The sequence below is a fragment of the Pipra filicauda genome, unplaced genomic scaffold, assembly GCF_003945595.2.
Source record: "Pipra filicauda isolate LSUMZ 115617 unplaced genomic scaffold, ASM394559v2 scaffold16_size7369187_pilon, whole genome shotgun sequence".
Classification (NCBI taxonomy): Eukaryota; Metazoa; Chordata; class Aves; order Passeriformes; family Pipridae; genus Pipra; species Pipra filicauda.
The window spans coordinates 7,229,404-7,248,250 of NW_024104207.1; the positions used below are offsets into that span (position 1 = coordinate 7,229,404).

Sequence of the window (18,847 nt, forward strand, 5' to 3'; positions counted from 1 at the left end):
GATAGTGCAAGCCCTGAGATGGTTTATGGGGTGTAGCAGTTGGACAGAAGAGGCTGCCTCAACCTTGGTCTGACTGGAGTGGGATGTGCCAACTTCCCCATGAACCTGGATCCCCTCTGCAGTGCCTGCTTGCTTTCCATAAGCATGTGTGCAGCCCCTTTGTTCCTGTGGTGCCTGATCCATTTACCCCTTTAAGTATTTAGCATTGCAAGGCACAGATGAAATAGGATGTGGTTTTTACTTCCATTTCACAGATGAGCACTGCTGCACGGAAGGGCTAAAGGCCCAAACTCACAGAGCCATTTATTTCCTTTGGAAAACCAGTCAATGGGAATTAAATAGTTTTAGGCCCCTGAATGCCCTCTTTGTGGATCAGGACTTAGCTTACTGCTGCAGGTCACAGCGACAGTCGGGGGGAGATCAGGAATTTCAACCTACGTCTCCAGGTCCCCACATTAACAACTTACCTTCTCAGCCTGGGCAGCTGTAATCCTGTGCCTGGCAGGGTACGAGCTGTGATAAGGTCAGACAGGAGAGGTTTGGATATCGGCCCCAACAAGCAGCTTAGAAAACAAATCTTGAATAGGAAAGGTTTCCTTCCAAGTGCAGTTTGATTCCCGCTTACGGTTCTAATTCTCTTCAACATATTCCGAGGCTCTCGAGAGATGCACTGCAGGGCTTTATCTGCCTCCTGCTCCAGGCAAGTTTTGCAGAGAGACAGCAGTTGGGCTGCTTTCTACAGAAGGGCTGGTTATGAGTTCAGTCGAGGCAGCGGGTGCACGAGGAGTGGGGTTTGACTGTAAGTGCTGCTGAAGTGAAGTGATTCACAGCTTTTGTAACTCCTTGCTAGTTTGCTGGAGGCATTAGCAAAGCTCTTGACTCAAGATGTTCTGTTTTGGAACCAGATCCCCTGGCTCTGCATCCCTACCAAGTTAAATTTGTGGCTTTTAGGTGGCTATAAACAAGAAATATTAGAGAAATTGCTTTTTGAGCCACTAAATAGCCCTGAATATTAGATGACACTTCAGTTTTAAAAGATCTATCCATAAAGGATCTTGAATATATGTAGAAGACATTATATTTTCAGCCACAGCATAACTGTAAAGGAAATTTTCTTTTTCTCTGGTGTATGAGGTAGCTTTGCAGGGTCTGTGCCCTGTGGTAAAACTGGAGCAAGCAGTCATCTCTGGTTTTCCCAGTTTATTTTTCATGCTGCCTTCTGTGCCCATTTAACTGGAGACTGTATTCTGCATACAGGATGGAAGGGAAGATCTCTTTCACCTCCTAGGAACTGCTGAATAGACCTGATGGTTTTTTGGGTGATGCCACGTGGACTTTGTAGCATCCACTGAGCTGAAACAAAGACTTTGTCCCCAGGATATGATGGATTCACATCAGTGGAGAAATAGAGATGGAAAACATGTGGCAGTTACCCAGGGGGTCTGAGCTCTGCACTGGGCACGGGGCTGACACCTTTGTACAGCAGCAGCACAACAGTTCTGGTATTTATTTCATCCTGGGAAGGAGGACTCTCGAGATAGGAGCATCTTACAGCTGCTTTGTACGTGGTGCGAAGGACAAGGCAATGATAAATCTTGTCTGTTATGCTAAGCTGTGCTTCTGAACTGCAGAGAGGGGGATTTGCCAGTGATCAGCACTGTACAAGAATGTAATCCCTCTGCTTTTTTGATCATCAAATTTATCTTCACTGTATCTCTTTCCTTGGGGAAGAATAAGCCAGCAAATGGAAAGGTTACATATTGCTCTATTTCTTAAACTTTTGTTCTTTACTATTTTTTTCAGCCTGAATGCTAGAAGGAGGTTTCATTTGCAGACAGAAAGTTGAACCGTTGTTTCTTTTTTTCTCCTTAATTGCACAAAGGTTTTGATCCTTTTCCTAATGAGAAATATTGCCAAGCTCTCCTTAAGTGTTGTAGTCCTCAGGTCTTAGCTCAGCTCCCTATTTTCTAATCACTGTTCTTTCATTTTAAAATCTTTCCTGATCAGTCTTTTGTGTGAGGCTGTAATTCCATATGCCAAAACAGTGGTAAAGGGTTCCCACAGAAAGGGGAAAGAAAATCAAGATGAATATAAGACAGTAGGAACTTAGAAGACAGACAAGACCATGTGTTAAGTAGTTCAACCTCTTGACCCACAAGATGCAGAAGAGTTGTTTCAAAATAGATTAATTTTTTGTTAAGGCTCAATAATTATAACTCATGTGGAGATTTTTTTGGTTTGGTTAAAATATCTACAGCTTGGATTAGTCACTGGATTACTCATGGATTACACCATCTGGCATAATCCAAGAGTAGTTCTTCTAATTCTGTCCTTTTCCTTGCTCATTTCTGTATTGTCTGTCCTGCTGGCTGGTGTGTGCAGAGGGATGCTCTGCTTTCCCTGTATGTGTGATACAGAAACACATGACATGGATGTTTCCATCTCTCTCTGTATAGCACAGTTTCCTAGCTGTTTTTCCCTCTGCTGTCTCCAGGTGGTTTCTTTGTCCTGACTCCTGGAGAGCAGGTTTTCTGGCCTAGTCTCGAGGCTGACACGGCAGCAGAGCCATGTCTTTGTGTCCCCACTCTGTGCCTGAGCCGTGTCTTTGTGTCCCCACTCTGTGCCTGAGCCGTGTCTTTGTGTCCCCACTCTGTGCCTGAGCCGTGTCTTTGTGTCCCCACTCTGTGCCTGAGCCGTGTCTTTGTGTCCCCACTCTGTGCCTGAGCCGTGTCTTTGTGTCCCCACTCAGGGCCTTTCCGTGGCCATGAGATTTTATGAGCACTGTGAGACCTTTCCACTGGCACTGGACTTTCCTGGTGCTGCACCATCTTCCCGCAAGACAGGCAGTACAGAGGTGCTTCTGATTCGATTTACAAACCATGATACATTTTTTATGAATGCTGAGTGCTGTGCTAATGAATGGGGCCAGTGTGAGAGCCTGCAGGCTGGAGTCATCTGTTTCTCTCTGGCGCAGGAATAGCAGAGATGAGAGCTGTCTAAGCCCACATCCATTTATTCTAACCCTACCAATGAGGGGGATACCCTTTAAATGTAAAATTTATTGGCCCACTAACTTCTTGCCTGGGTCTGTAGCCTGCCAACCAAAGTGCTGTTTGAATTATTCAGCAAACACAATATGTGTGTGGAGAGTGGAGGAGCCCACAGTGCCAGAGACTCCTGCAGTGGAATCGTACTTCCCTCCAGTGAAATATCCTGGTAAAGTTGGCAGGACATGGGCAAACCAAATAAAATAAATAGGGTTAAGAGTGGGTGTATTCTGTCCTTAAAGCTAAGAAAGCAACATAACTGGGCCCTAAGTTGATGTGTTTTTTGATCAGTATATGCAAGTCTTGTATAACTACAGATAGAAGTGTACAAAATTTTTATTTTGGGGAGAAAGTCTGAAATTTTAAAATATTTTTTCCATTCTAAATCACAACAAAAAGTAAAAATAAGGAAAACTACGTGAAGGGGAAAAAAAGAATCCAGAAGTTTCACACTGAGGACTTGCACAATTATTTAGACAAACTGAAATATTTGTGTCTCATATTTCTCTATGTGGTACTTGATAAACTGTTCAGTTGGATTCTCTCCACCACGAAAATCCCATTTTCTAGGGAGACACATTCTTGGCCCTGCTGTGAGAGGAAGCTGACCCTGGCATTGGGGCACAGGCAGCTCTGGGAGATGTGGACGGTCCCATCCCACAGTCAGATGTGTTTCTGCCCCACGTCAGGGCAGTGCTGTGCACGGCTGGACTGGCCAGAACAGTGCTGTACCCTTGGAATCATCACCATAAATGTGCAACTAGTGTGCTGCAGCACAGGGAACAAGCCAAATTCACCACTGCCCTAGGGGCTGGCTTAATGCTCCTGTCCCTGCCTAATCTGTAATCCTCACTGAGCAGTGCTGGAGCAGTGGAGCCCTCTTTGTTGGCATGCAGATTTAAAGGGAGCATCCCCAGGGACTCCTCTCCACATCTCTTTTGTATTTCTTTTCATTCCTCAAACAAAGGAAATAAAAATGAGACTGTGGCCCTGCTGCTCACAGGGTAAATCAAGCCCATTTATTTAAGGTCCAGCACTGTGAAATAAACCCAGGGCCAGTGGGAATCCATCTCCCTTGGCTGCAGGGGCTGCCCATGTGTGAGCAGTCAGGGGCTGGGAGCTGTGTAAGGCATGTCTGGGATGGAGGGACCAGTAACCCTCTGTTGTGCTGGAAGCACTGGGAGTTCAGGCCTGCATTCTGCCCAGGGAGCAGGGATGGGCCAGGAGTGGGCAGCACTGCCCTGGGGGCTGCCCTGGGTACTCTGCCAGGTAACAAAGGCTGGAGGTGTAGGGACGACAGGTACTTGCTGAAGATGATTTGAAAAGTTAGAAAGATTGTCTGTGGAGGAGTTGGAGAGAATGTGGCTGAGATGGTGCCAGCAGAGGACACAGATTCCTGCTGGGAGAGGCCAGGACTCACTGGGCTTTCAGACAGCACGTCCTCCAAAAGGCAGCCCCGAGTGTAATAGAGATCAGTTAGTCAAGTCTGCAAGAAAGAGGTAACCTTGGACTTTGCTGGCAACTTGTAAGACCTAAAAAAATCTCTAGAAAAAACATGATAGGACTTCTAGGCTGGCAGGAGGTGGCTGCACTCAGAGCTTCAGGATCTCTTCCTTTTGGCAGGAGTACACAGGCTTCTGGCTAAACGAGTCTGAGCACAATCAGCTGGGTGTACTTCGCCTTCTACAAAGTTGGGCAGCTTCAAGTGAAACAGTTCCATGGCTCTGTAATCGAAGCTGGCATTGCTCAGCACTTTCTCAACACACGATCCAAGATGAGGTTTTTTCCTAACTCAGGTTGTGCAGACTCTGGTAATTTCTTAACTGTTCTCCACAACTCTAAGTGGTGTGGTACAGTATTTGAGTGACAAAATGAGAAGGGAGGGGGAAGGATAAGGCTGAGAATACCATGTTTGAAAAACATGAACTAAACGAATGGCAATCAATAGCTCTGATACCCATCTTTAAGTATGAGCCAGCTCCACAGCTGGCATCGTAGTCTTAGTTTTCCTCTGCCTCCAGCTCATATTTACTATGTGGCATTGAGGGAGGCCATTGCAGGACATATTTTGGAAACAGCTCTTCCCTGTATCCTTACAACACGTGGTGCTCACTAAGGCCTGATTTCAGGAGCACTGGGCACTCCCCGCAGCTGCCGGAATCGATGGAGGCTGTGCTTCATTAGATAAAGTGCTCAGGAAAGCCAGGTTCTCTAAAAATCAAATCTTTGGCGCTTTGTAATGGGATGCCTAAAGTTAGCAGATGTTTTTGACCTGAACATGTCAGGACTGTTGTTGCCGCCTATAAAACTGGAACAGTGAAATACCTTTGTCTGGCAAAAACACTGTGAAAGAGGCTATAGGTATTTGTTGAGCATCTGATACTATTGTGAGGAGCTGTAAAGAAAAGCCCTTGAGGAAATTAATAATTGTGCATTCAGAGGAGGGTGTGAATGGAGTGTCAGTAAACAAGGTTGAGGTCCACAGGATGGACAAAGAGGAGAAAACAAAATCCCAAGTGGCTGCTCATTAGCTGAACACCTTCCATTCTGTTTAGGGAAGTAGGAGCATGGGATCATGTAATTAAAGATTGTAATCATGATGTGTATGCACAAGAGGGCTGAATTAAGGTGGTGGCTGCAGCCTTAATCCTGGCCTTTCATAACTTCCAAGTCCTTGACTTTGTAACCTCAATAATGTTGCCTCAATGTAGTTTTTTTTGTGTGCAGTTTAAATCGGCAGGACCTGAAAAGGAACCTTCTGTTTATCAGAGATATTGTTAACAAATGGTTTTGGGATGAAAAATCAAAGCAATCTCTTTGGTACAGAAGCTCTTTCACACAACATATCTCAAGCAGACAACAACTTGCTTTGCTATTGTTTTGCCTTCATCTGTAACCAGCACGGGCGTCCCGCAGCCTGGCACCGCGTTTCATCTTCACTCTGTTGCACAACCGTTTCTGCACAACACTGAACCACTTTGTTTTCAGATTCCAGAGAGATGTAGGAGGCAATGGATTGCAGTTTTGTGAAAACAAAGCAAACAAAACAAGATTAAACCTTTCTGTGGAGGTCTCGAGACTTGAAGGAATTGCTGGGATTAGTGGATGGGCTGCTGCAGCCACTGTAGTTGACATCATGTCTCTCTTCACCAGTCCCTTGTGTCCAAAAATACCATAATATTGACACTTTGGGAATCCTTCTCTCTTTTGCATTGCACTTTACACCTGCCTTCCTTTCTCCTTGGTTTTGTTATAAGAGTGTTTGCAATTTTTTTCCCCTGGATAAATTATTTGAGGAACTAGTTCTTCATCAAAAGAATACACAGTATATTTAGCTATTTTATCTGGAGAAAAATGAATGGTTATTACAACCATATTGGGTTTTTTTCTGATTTTGAAAGATTATAGGGACTGGTCAGTGCGTTGTTTTCAGACCTTTACATCTTGTTTCTGCCAGAATTAAAATAGCAAATTATGAAACATGAGAAAGGTATTGAAGTCTTGGGGCATTTTCATCCATCAGCTATAAAAATTCTTCCCCAGTGTAATGGAAACATAGTATGAGTCAATGAAGACTGTCAAGATGCAATGGCAAATTTGGTGCTCTCAGACTGGCAGTGTTTCCTGATTCTGAGGGGTTTTGGTTCATTTTGTGCAGCTGTTTGTGCATGTTGCTGTCCTGGATTCACAGCTGATCTCTCCCACTGTGTGACGCTTCCCTGTGAGGGTGGGGACCCTGGCACAGGTTACCCAGAGAAGCTGTGGCTGCCCCATCCCTGGAAGTGTCCAAGGTCAGGCTGGACAAGGCTTGGAGCACCCTGGGCTGGTGGAAGGTGTCCCTGCCCATGGCAGGGGGTGGAATGGGATGAGCTTTAAGATTCACTCCAACCCAAAACACTCTGTAATTCTGTGCTGACCAAACTGCAGGACTTCTCTCAGCTGTTGGAATGAAGGATAAATTGTTGGGCTCTGATATAATGCTGTAGTGGACTTTAGCAAGAACCTGAGGAGCAAATAATTGGAATATAGTCGTAGAACATTGCAGTTGTTATTTGGTTTAACTAGCACTACACTGTAAGCTACACCTGGTTTTAATAATCAGTTTTTAAAAGTTGTGCTTTACTGAGGTCACATTCCGTGCAAATTCAGAAAATAAGTTCTTGCAACACTGGAATTGCAATGATAACCCACAAGGATGTTTTGGAAAAGGCTTGAAATCTCTGAGCAGCACCTGAAATGTTCATCTGGAGAAATTTCTGCAGTGCATTTGCTACACACTGCGTTTACAGTGTTGCTTTTCAACCTGTGTTCCCATAGGAAAACCCTGTAAGGAGTGGAGCAGAGTTCCTGTTATTTGCATGTAGTTTTTAAGCTGTTGTCCGAGGGCAGGGGCAGGAGGGAAGGGCAGCAGCTCTTGGGTGAGGTTCATGGGGGTGACGTGGGTACCCCCCAAAGCACTGCCCTGCTGCCACTGGGGGCTGGTTTTTAGTCAGCGAGTTGTTATTTACGGAGCAGGAAGAGGGACCCTGCTGAAATAAATCAGGCACAGCTCCCTGAGAGCACAGCACTTGATGAGTGTGTCCTTCCAGCCTCCTACCTTGAGAAATTATCTGATGGCCCCACAGAGGCTGCTTCTCCTTCCCCCCCCAGATGGAGGGCTTGGATTGAAGCTGTTCATGTTGCCTGGAGCTGAGGGGATTGCAGGGACACCCCACCAGGCTCCAGCAGCCTCCTGACATCGCAGCAGGGGCAGCTCTTCCCCACCATGGCACGTACAGTGGTATCAGGTTGATTAATGTGCCCAATAGAAATAAAACAAATGGAATTTTTTTTAGATTATACAGTACACTCATAAATATTAATGCACTTTTGTATTGAATTGCATGTAATTACATATTTATACATTTAAGTCACCTTCCTGATACACTTAAGGCACTTTACTGATGAAAGATATCTCTGAATAAGATGGTTTTAAACTGTGCCTAATATGTTTGTAGGATTTATTTAATAATGTGTGGGCTTGCGTGCTGGCAGGAGAGGAGAAAAACCTCCATCGGAGACTGAATGTGGTTGTGGGGTCTGGTGCTTAGTTTGAATCCACTCCATGGGCAGCTGCTGACAAATACATCTCGACATGAAATATTACTACATCTTCTTATCTATGTAGATAAGGTCTCTGCAGTCCTGTCACCTTAGAGTAATTACAGCTTATTACTCTAATCATGATGATGCCTGAAGTCTGTAATTAAGATTGTGCTGGCTAATGTACGAGCACACGGTGTGGTACAGCCATTGTCCTGTCTAAACAAGGGAGAGATAAAAATGGGAGCAAGGACAAAGGGCAGCAAGTGGGGAAGTGATTTATGCAGGGCCATGGTTTGCAGCCAAGTGCTACCTCTGCCAAGCCCAGGGGCTCCAAGGGGCGGAATCCCAGCCCGTGCTCTGAGACAATCTCGGGCAGTTTGCACCCTCAGACACGAGGAGCAACACCCCGTGTGACCCCTGTGCAAGCTACTTTTGATATATCCTGCCCACCTGTGTCTAAGCTTCATTCTTTTATCGTGTTGTGCTGCAGTGTAGTCTGCAGATGAAGATTTCAATATGTATTTCAATATACATATATATTTTAAGGCCAAGTCATGTATCTGTTGAAGGCCATGACAGGTTCTACCCCACAGTCCCATAACACGAGGGTTTGACCCACAGCACTCTGCGATTTTCTCTGCAGTGGTGTCAACTGATGAAGAGCAGAGGGCTGTTCTAGAGGAATGGGGTTGTCTAAAGACTAATCTTTATGTCTACATTCCATAGCAAGCCCACCCACCAAACAGGATTTAAGGCCCCTTTCACAATTTGCAGAACGCTGAGTTAGGTACACGTGGAGCTCCCTTGCCCCTCTCAGTGAGCAGAAGAGGCACCTTATTTTTCAAGCTTCCTGCCAGTCATTCCTTCTGTCTTGGAGGGTTCCTTTTCACCCAGTTTGTGGAAGGCTGTGTTAATTTGGTGTCACTCATCTCTGTGTGTATATGCAGATTCTTTGATCCCAGTTCTGACATGGGCTCCATGTCCTTTAGGGGCGTCTGACAATTCATGAAACTTTCTGCAGCTGGGTGGAACATGGGTTTCTCCCAGGCACATCCACAGTGATCTGTAGAATCTGACTCATCTTATACCCTCTTTAAAGCTAATGGGAACTAGTAATTTCTTGATGGCAAGTTCTAGCCCCATTAGACATTTTATAAGCACCTGGAAACCTGCCACCATTTAATTTAGATCACTCATAGCTGGGGGGGGGGAAAATCCCACAAAAGCTTCTTAGTCATTAGAAGAATTTATTTTTTTTTCCCAGAAAGTTTCCCTTTGTTCACTCCTTCAACCTTTCACATTTAGAGTGAATCCTCTAGTAGCATTTCTATCTACCAAATTAGCTCTGTGTTTTAACAGAAGTCTTTGCTGGTATAATGTACTACTCATAAAGCACTGGATTTTTTTTTTATACTGACCTGAAAAAAATAAAGATTGTTAGCAGCTCGATCTTAAGGTACAAATCAGTGTATTTTATAACCTGCCTTTGCTATCCAGGTGTGGATACTGTAGTTTTATGAAGCAGTTGATGATGAGCATTGGTGAAATGGTTGCTCATTTTAGTACATGTTACCTGAGAACCTGCCTTCCTGCATTCAGGACATGTAGCTAAACCTAAAACCATCCTGGGAAGGGAGACAGAAGGTGTGCTGAGGAAAGAGTTGTTCTTGCTTTTGATTTCCTTGGGCTGCTCTGTGGGATCTCAGGGTGAGCACAGGGCTCCTCACAAGGAGATCTCAAAGCATAACATGATCAGTGCTACTACTGAGTTCTTTTTCAGGAGGTTGAGGAACCAGCGAGGAGAGGCTCGAGGTCCTTAAAATACTGATCTGCTTTATAGCTAAAGATGCTAAAATTCTTTTTTATGAGGCTGGATAAGGCTCCTAACTCTTGGGATATGAATAACACTGTGAAGAAAAGCCTGGGATATTTCCTATGGGGTCTTAGGTGAAGAAAAGGTAGAAAAGGTGTCTTATAGCTTCTGTTCAGTACTCCCATCTTTAATACTTGTAAAATCATTCTTTTTACTAAATATGAAATGTGAATGATGATTGTCTCCAGTTTAATTATTCATCTCATTGGTTTCAGTTATGAATTTTGTGAGGCTCTTGTGTTTTCGAAAGGCATTTGGGGAGTATTCTTTAATTAAAGCCAAACTGATTTTTGCCTTTGGGCATGGTTTTTTTGCATTAAAAGGTGGCATAATTTCAACTATATTCTCCTGAACCTCAGTCTGTATGTGAAAAGGGGCCAATAGCCCAATGTCTTCCTTGCTGCCAGTTATAATATTGAGTGACAACAGACAACAGCTGAAAGACTACAAGATCACAGAGTGCTTTATGGTGGGGCATGGGAGCCTGGTCAAAGCAGCCAGGATTGTGAGCAAAGAGGCTGAAAGTATTCAACTGTTTCCTGCCCCTCCCATGGCAATCCCAGACCCTCACGGGGGGAGTTCTTGGAGGAGATGTGACTCAGCAGATTGGATTTGTTAGATGCACAATATGCACTATAATTAACATCTTTCCAATAGTTCTTCTCTCCTAATGAATTCTCCAGCCTCCTCTTCCTCTGCATTTAATTCTGTGTTATTGAAAAAGATTCAAGTAATATTTATTTGAAATGAAAACAGGGGTTCTGCGTGTTGCAGATTATCAGTAAGAAAATAGCTGTGGGCTAAGTGAGAAAAGTCACATTTGTGTTACAAGACTGGAGTGTTTTTTACAGGCAGACATTGATTCTGAGGGTTAAAGGGTCAGTAACAAAGTTTTCAAATACAAGCTGCTTGTTTGTGCACTTTTCACCCCCCTCCCTGAGATTTGGAAATCTACTGCTTAAGTCAGGCTTGAGGGAAACATCCCCTTAAGTCAATGGAGATTCATTGGCCCTAACTGGATTTAGGTCAGCTCGTGCCTTGGCTTGTCAAATACAAGAAATAATAAGAATAAATATGAAAAGTCGAGCATTGTTTAAATCAAAGCAGATTGTTAATTTAAACATTATAAACATATGATGTCTTCTGAATGTGTGTTCACCTGATGCATGAGATGTTTCGGAGAATTGAGAGGTTGATGGTATGAAACCTCAAGGAGGATATGTTTGCTTCTGTGCACTCACTTCACCTGACCGACTTCATTTTGTGTTTGCCTGTCAAGTGGTTGAGAGGACATCAGTGAAGGCTGGGTTTTTTTCCTTTTCTGGTGACTGTAGTGTTGCCTCTAGAGTTCTTTGCTGGTCACTTGGAATTGCTGCTTCAGGAGGGCAAGCAAATCAGAGCTGTGGCTTAACTGCTGTCTTTTTCTCTCCCTCCTTCTCCCTCTGCAGAAGGACGTAGCTCTGAAACCTCAGGAACGTATGGAGAAGAGACAGAACCCTCTAGCCAAGAAGAAACGGGAAGCACTTACCAATGGGCTGTCGTACCCTCCCAAAAAGAACAGACTCCACCACCACCAGTACAGCTCTGACCGGGAAAATGACCGTAACCTGTGCCAGCACCTTGGGAAAAGGAAGAAATTACCCAAGGGCCTCCGACAGGTGGGACACAAGTCACCTGCTGCGGGGAAGGAGGGCTTTGGCTCTTGGCACATGGTAGGTAGAAGCCAGTTTCTCCTTTTGTGGGATCACTTATTCGAATCCTTTGGTGGTTGTTTTGTTCTCAGGCTCTCGGGTGGCACTCGGTGCTGTGTCCTGCCAGTGCAGGAGCTGGGCTGAGCAGGTGGATTGATGGTGGAGCTGATCTGATTAATAAATGTGCAAGGCTTGGGAGAGCTTTCCACAGGCTGGCTGTGAGGCTGTCAGGGCAAACAAAGGTGGTCTCTCTGTTACACTGCAAGGCCAACTTTGTCCTATAAATATGCATTCTAGTCTCCAGACTTTGTTCAGGGAAGCACAAGACCCCTCTGAATGCCAAGGGCAAGGTGAGGTAATTGCAAGAAGGGCAGCTGTTCATCAAGGCAAAGCTCTGAGACTGATTACAGTGTGAGGAGCTCATCTGTAGGGTGTCAGTGGCACTGGTTCTGCTCCTCTGAGTTACTCAGAACCTGCCCTAAGCAAGAACTTCTGCCTTCCCAGCAGTGTTGTTCCCTTCCAGGGTAGCTGTGGCACACATGTGGCAAGAGTGAGCAGGTCACATCCAGGCTTGCAAAGCCTGAGGCTGGAAACGTTGGGTTCTTCTTCATGACTGTGCAGTGTCGTGTTTGTTATGTTTTTTAAAAAAGAAGAAAGTGTGACAAGTGTGATTTCTATGATGCAGATGCAGAAAAAAGAGGTAATAGTAAAAAGGTCAGCTTTTGCCTACATTTGAGTCATGTTTATGAGCCTTGAAACAAAATTTACATGTCTAATGGGGATGGTTGATATTTGGAATCATTTTTCATCCTTGTTTAGTGCAAACCAAACGTTGCTTTGCGGAGAAACTTGTAGAAAATAGTGAGAATTCACTGCTTCTCATTTTGTGAGCTCAGGGAAATGGAAGGAACACTGAGGATGACAAGTATGCTGACTTGTATTCAATTTTGATATTCAGAGTTACAGAAGCTGGGAAAAAATAGGTTTTCATGATGATTTTTAAGCCTACACTGTGTATAGAAATAAAATTAGAGATTATACAGTACTTCAGCAGAGCACACAAATTGTAAAAATGCCTATTCTACACTACCACAGCTGTTAAAGGTATTTCTTCTAATTTAATTTTACTTGATATTTCAAAGGGAGGTGGGGAAAACTCTTCAGGATAGTTGATGCAATGGTTATGTTATAAATAGATATTGAAGGTTGCTGTGTTTCCTTGACTGTTTCCTGTGTCTGTTCTGGTTTGGTCTGTCAGATGGTAAATGGACCTCCTTTGGGCAGGAGGAACTGGCCTCTGTAGAACTGACTTTTTGCATTGTTTGACTCCTCTGGTGTGACCTATTGTCAGGTGGAGCCTTTCTGCCTGGAATTTCAGCTATGAAGGAAATCAGCCTCACTGCTGATGGAGGTTATTTGTGAGGTTATGTTTTCTGGAGTAAATATACAACTGTCTTGGAAGGTATTGAGTTGACAAATGCCATGGAAAATGCTCTTTTCCTTTGAGCTGATAAATCTGAGTACCCTGACTAATTCCTGAGGGATCAGACTGAGAGGAAATAAAATATCTTGCTCAATATAAATTTAATACATTTGGGAGGGGTGTAGCTCCTCAGATACGAGCATTTTAGTCTCATGAACAGTGTAGGTGCTGACAAACTATGAGGCTTTGGCACTTAGACATGGAAAAAAGATGTCATGGAAAAGACTATAAAGTTCTTTGGAGAGGCATGCCCACCACTTTTATAGAGAGAGTTTGTGGTAAGCATTTTCTGTCTTCTTTCAAGACAAATGGTGTAGACCTCAAAAGAAGGAGGAGAGTGATAAGTTCTGAGGGTGATTTTCCCTGATAATGTTACACTTTTCCTCCTCCAGTGACTCTTGGCTGCACACCTTGGGTAGCTTTCCCCATCCAGGTCCATCCCACTGAATTCCTGGGCTCTTGGAGGGGAAGTAGAGTTGATTGTCAACCTTCTCAGATGGCAACAATCCAAGAACTGGGGCCACTGTGGTTTGTGCTTGACACAGTAGGAGTGTCCAGAGCCATTTAAAGTTCAGGAGACTTCTGGATGTATATGGTGTCCTATACTAGGGCGATGTATTTTATATATAAACAATTTATCCTGCCTCTCCTGTCCCTGGGGGAATCCTGAATTGCCACATGTGAATACTGTAACTGGGTGGCAGGATGCAATCCTAATGCAGTCCCTTGCCTTCCTGTGCTGGCATAAGACCTTGGCTGCAGTCTGTCCCTGCTGGGAGATGTTTTATACCTGGAGATCTTGTTTGTAGTTTCCCCAGTGGTGGACAGTCCTGGTGGATATTCTTTTCTGTGAAATCTGTTATCTGCTGGAAGTAACTCTCACTGCAGGATTTAGGGTATGAAGCTCCCTCGTCAAACAGATTTAGTTGAAGTCAGCTATTGAAAGCACTGCTAATTAGTTTTCAGAGAAAATCCTTGCAGTGTTCATGCAGGTATTTATCCAGCTCTGCTGAAATGCCTACAGGTTTATTGAAATCCAGAAAATGTGAAACTGTAGGTTAATTAAGGCTCATATTTTACTAGCGAGAAGACTTTTGAACTCTGCTTTGTGAGCTTTTATAAATGTACTTATTAAATGCCTCAAGGAAATTTTAGTTGGCATTAAGCAAACATAAGACTCATCAGAGTATTTCTCCAGCGTCTTAAATTTAATTTCCTTTACGTTAATTGGTGGTGGCATGTTTTTATGTGTTTTCTGTAAAAATCATTTGGAAATCTTAAAGTGAACATTTTTAAACTAGTAAAATGGTGGCAAACATTTTTAAATGGATTTTAATGAGTTTTTATTCCTTGAGGTCCGAGCACAGTGGGGTATACCAGGAAACAATGAGTTTTCAGGGCAGAAGGAGTGTTGAGAGTATTCTGATAATGAGAGGGAAGGATCTTTGTTCAGTGGGTGTGTGTTTTGGAAAGAGCAGAAGACACTGACTTGCTACCTCCACCATTTCCTTCATTGTTTTGTTCATCTGCTGGGAGATTCTTGCATCTTCTTGCAGAAAAGGATCATCTCTGGAAATGCTTCTAAACCAGCAAGGGGTCTTAGCTGACTATGTCTGCATGAGAGCTGCTGGGTTCTGCCTGCACCACCTGATCCCAAAGACACTTGCAGAATATCAAATCCCAATCCCAGATACCATGTGACAGCAGGGAAGGAGACAAATGGTAATAAATAAAGGGCGGATGATGAATAAAGGGAATAAAACTCATGATGGAGAGATGAATTAGGAGGTAAATTTTAATGAGATAAAGGCAAAATGGGAAGCAGCAAAAGATACCCCACTGGCTCTGGCAGCCATCAGCTACAAGCATTATAAACTATTAGCTTTCACCTCGTAGTGCATTACATGGATCAATTAAGGGGGAGGGAGGGAAGGACTGAAGCTGTCAGGATTAAGTCCACGATCTCCTTGGCAGCCTCACCCTGAATTTATACATCTTACATTTGAGACTGCTTTTGGTGGCTGATCTGAGTGGCCATCACTGTCCCCTGCCATTGTGGCTCGTGAGCATCGTGTCATTAATTGTGCTGTGGATTCAGGGACAGCACACTTGGTGCCTCAGTGCAGCAAACCCGTGGTGTGGAGGGTGAAATGACCGCTGTGTGATGAGTGTTTAATCACACCCACAGCCAGAGTGGCTTTTGCAAGCTCTCAGACAAGCCCATACCTGACAGGTAATGGGAGCAGAGCGGGAGGTGGGTGTTTGCTCCCTGGGCTGTGGTGACAGTGGTCGGGGACGGGAGCAGATGGGTTTGATTGTCACCGGCAGTGTGATCCCGGGGAGAGCTGCCTGTGGTGACAAGCGATTTACAATGTGCTATTTACAGTTTGGGTTTGCAGTCTCTCAATGACATCTGAGTGCTCTTTAGCAACTGCTTTCATTACTGCTTTTCTAAGAGCTGCTAATTGAAAATGAAATTGTGGGTGGGCTTTGGGAGTGCCATAGCAGCTACAAGTATTATACACAACCATGGAGAACTGCTTCATTCCTTTGACTCCCTGCTTGTAGCTCTGTGCAAGGGAAAAAAGGGGTATCTATTTGTGCAGTGTAAGGTCAGACACCTTGGAAATCCTGCCTCCAGCATGCATGCACCCAGAGTGCGTGGTAAAGGTTTGAATCTCCTTGTACACAGCTGCTGGGATTCGGGATTACTTCACTGGCAGCCAGTGGATTTCGGTGACTAAAAAACTTCTGAAGATCAGGACAGTACCTGGGCCATGAAGTAGCTCGTGCGGGGCAACAGAGGGGTTTGGGAGCATGCAGGGGTGTTTGGGCTGGTTTTGCACTGTTGGGGGTCTGGTTTTGTATGAAGCAACAGGAAACATCTCTACCAACTCCCAGAGTGTGGGACAAAGTCATGTGCCTTGGGAGTGGTTCCAGCCACAATCAGGTCAGCAGGGATATGGCCATGTACTGATGGAAATGGAGATAATGGTTCCATTCTGTCTGTAAAGAGACAAGTTGTTTGGTTTAGGTTTTTTTGTTTTTCATTTCAAAATACTGGCACAACCACTTTGAAATGATTGGATTTGCTGTTTGTGTTGCAGCCTATACAGTGTGGGTTTATTCTGTGCAAGTGTTGCCAAAAGTCTGAAGGCACCCCCAGCAAGTGTCACCAGCAACAGGACTTGAGGGGCCACTGGTTGAATGAATCTGTATCTGCTTGGTGTTGGTGTCGTGACACCCAAGGCATTGTTTATTAATCTACCATATTAAAAAGCATTTAATTAGAAAAAGAAACTATTAAATTATGAAAAAATCAGATTGCAGCACTGAGAGAATAGAAAGGGCCATATCCAGATAACTGTGCTTTGAGGTTACATCACAGCATGAGTGGGTGTAGTGATATAGTGGGAGAAGATACTCATGTGATAAAGGGAGATGGGTAGATCTGGGCTTTGAGAAGGATTTATAGGATGGAAAAGGGGAAGGTCAAGCAGTGGGGCTTTGTGCAGGTGTAGGCTGGGCTCTGTGGGGGTTTGGAGGGGTATATGTTACACAAGGGTGTGCATGTGGAGGGCTATGCCCAGGGAGGGAATCTGTTGTGTGAATGAACATCATCTGTCTCTGCTAATGTCCAGCTCAGTGTCCTCCAGTCTGCCTTAGTGCTGTGAAACATTTAGTACTTTACACTGGCCGTGGGTAATTCCATCCTTGGAAGGCCCTGTGCTGTATTTTCCCACATGCACAGTGTGTGGGTTCCTGTGTGTGACCGGGCCTGTGCTGAAGGCTGGGCTGCTGTTCAGTTGCCCCTCTCGTTTCCCTCTCAGAAACTGCCACTGGTGACAAACAGTGCTTGAATTACAAGCATTTTGTGATTCTCAACTGCTGTTCTCCTCTGATCAGAGGCCACAGAAATCTCCAGCTGCACTTAACCCGCAGTCACCGCATCCAGTGCGTCAGCTGTGAAGGCACCCAGCTGCTCCAAAGCATCCAAACAACTTCTGGGCCCTGATAATATATAATTGAGCTCAACGGGCACAGAAAAGATTGTTGTTCTCTGCAGAAAGCACCGAAAAATGATGTGTGGCTTCGTGTGCCCGTTGTTCCTCACGGCACATCCCCCCCCGGGCCTGACAAAGCTCCTGAGCAGGCACTTTGGATTCCATGAAAACACACACACTCAAAACCAGGCATGTCCTGGGAAATCCAGGGCCGTTGAGAAAGCCACGTGTGCCACAGGGACGCAGCTCCCCGAGCGAGGCAGGGCTGTGCTCCGGAGCCAACACCTGCATCCATTGATCAGCCACACGGAAAGCTGCCACTTCACCCGGGCTCTGCCGGCACTGACGTGTCACAGGCATCCCCCCCTTATAATCACCAGTTTCACCTGCAATTTTTCAATAAGCTATTGAATTATACCTCTCTAAATGATATACTGCGAATCCAGCGGGTCCTAATTACTAATGATGGTTCTGAAAGACTTTCATTTGACTGTAATTAGGTTTGCAAGCAATCAGCTGCCCTTATCAGGATTGGAAACACATATAATGTAAAATACAGGCTGGTGGGAACGGAGTGTTTTCCTAAAAGGAGGAGGGAAAAGGAAGATGTTTTATTAGCAGAAGCTGTGACATATTTTAACACCTTGAAAACATTATGTGTGAAATTAATTCTGTTCAGTATTATACCATCTGGCAATGTTATTGTTCTGTATATATTGCCATGTAAAGTGTGCTTTTTTCGTCTGGGTACAAGCCTGTGTTTGAAACAGGAATCATGAGTCAAATTGATTACTAAGGATGTTATCCCTGCTAGATGGCTTAAAAATACATATTGGGAAATCCTATGGACTCGAAATGGCTTCTCCATGGAGAGCTTCCCTTACAGAGCTGATGAGGTTGGAAGAAAATGGCCTTGTTTTTGCCATGCCCCTGTCCTGTGAAGGAGTGTATGCGCTCAAAGGTAAGAGGAACTCTATCCAGGTATTGTTTACTGATGCTGAAGTAGAAAATGCCTGTATCTTACGCTCAGTACCATGATAATTGTTGAACAGTATCTCCTGGTTTGATCCTGTCTGTGCAGCTCGGAGCCTGCTGCGTGTTGGCAGCTCCAGGCACAGAGAGTCTCCAGCTACAGCTGGAGAATATAAGCAGAAGAATATAAGCTTGAAACTTGGTTATAGGCTGGTGTTTGCCCCCTCTGGCTAAAATATCAGCTGTTGGGCAGCGTGGATTGTCCCTTAACCAGGACTCACCACTGACGTGGTGACCAGTGTGATTATTGCGGTAGTGTCAGTTCTGGATGGTAGAGCTTGCACAGCCAAGGGAGAGTGTGGAAGAACTTGGGCCATATCTGGAAACAGGAATAAATGGTGGGATGTTAATATCTCCCATGTTTTACTGAAGCTGATGGTGTGAGCTGATCACCCCTGGGCTGTGGCAGAGGAAGGGCTTCTCTGCCTCCTCTGTTGCTGTTGTGCTGTGTGTGCTCAGCCTTGCAAGGAAATGAACAGTGTTGGCATGTTTTCATTTCTAACACAAATGGTGCCACTCTTTGTGCTCTGCTCTGCTGCATCTCCCTTCGTCTTTTGGCTTCAGTTTACTCAGCTGTGAGATGGAGTTGCCAGAGATGTCACCCCCCTGTTACCTGACCAGGTAATGCTGCT

At 44.7% G+C, this 18,847-nt stretch overlaps 1 protein-coding gene across 2 annotated transcripts in view; it reads left to right on the top strand.

The window, feature by feature from the left end:
• LOC120322935 (autism susceptibility gene 2 protein-like) overlaps positions 1-14,908 on the top strand; it is a 209,570-nt gene extending 194,662 nt beyond the window's left edge. The window contains exons 2-3 of one of the 2 annotated variants that reach the window (XM_039379572.1): positions 11,454-11,717; positions 14,736-14,908. In XM_039379572.1, the coding sequence (XP_039235506.1) occupies positions 11,454-11,717; positions 14,736-14,786 (315 nt within the window). In that variant the 3' untranslated portion in view covers positions 14,787-14,908. Of the gene's footprint in view, positions 1-11,453; positions 11,842-14,735 lie in introns of those variants that run through there. The other variant, XM_039379571.1, reaches the window with a different exon arrangement.
• The last annotated feature ends 3,939 nt before the right edge of the window (positions 14,909-18,847 follow it).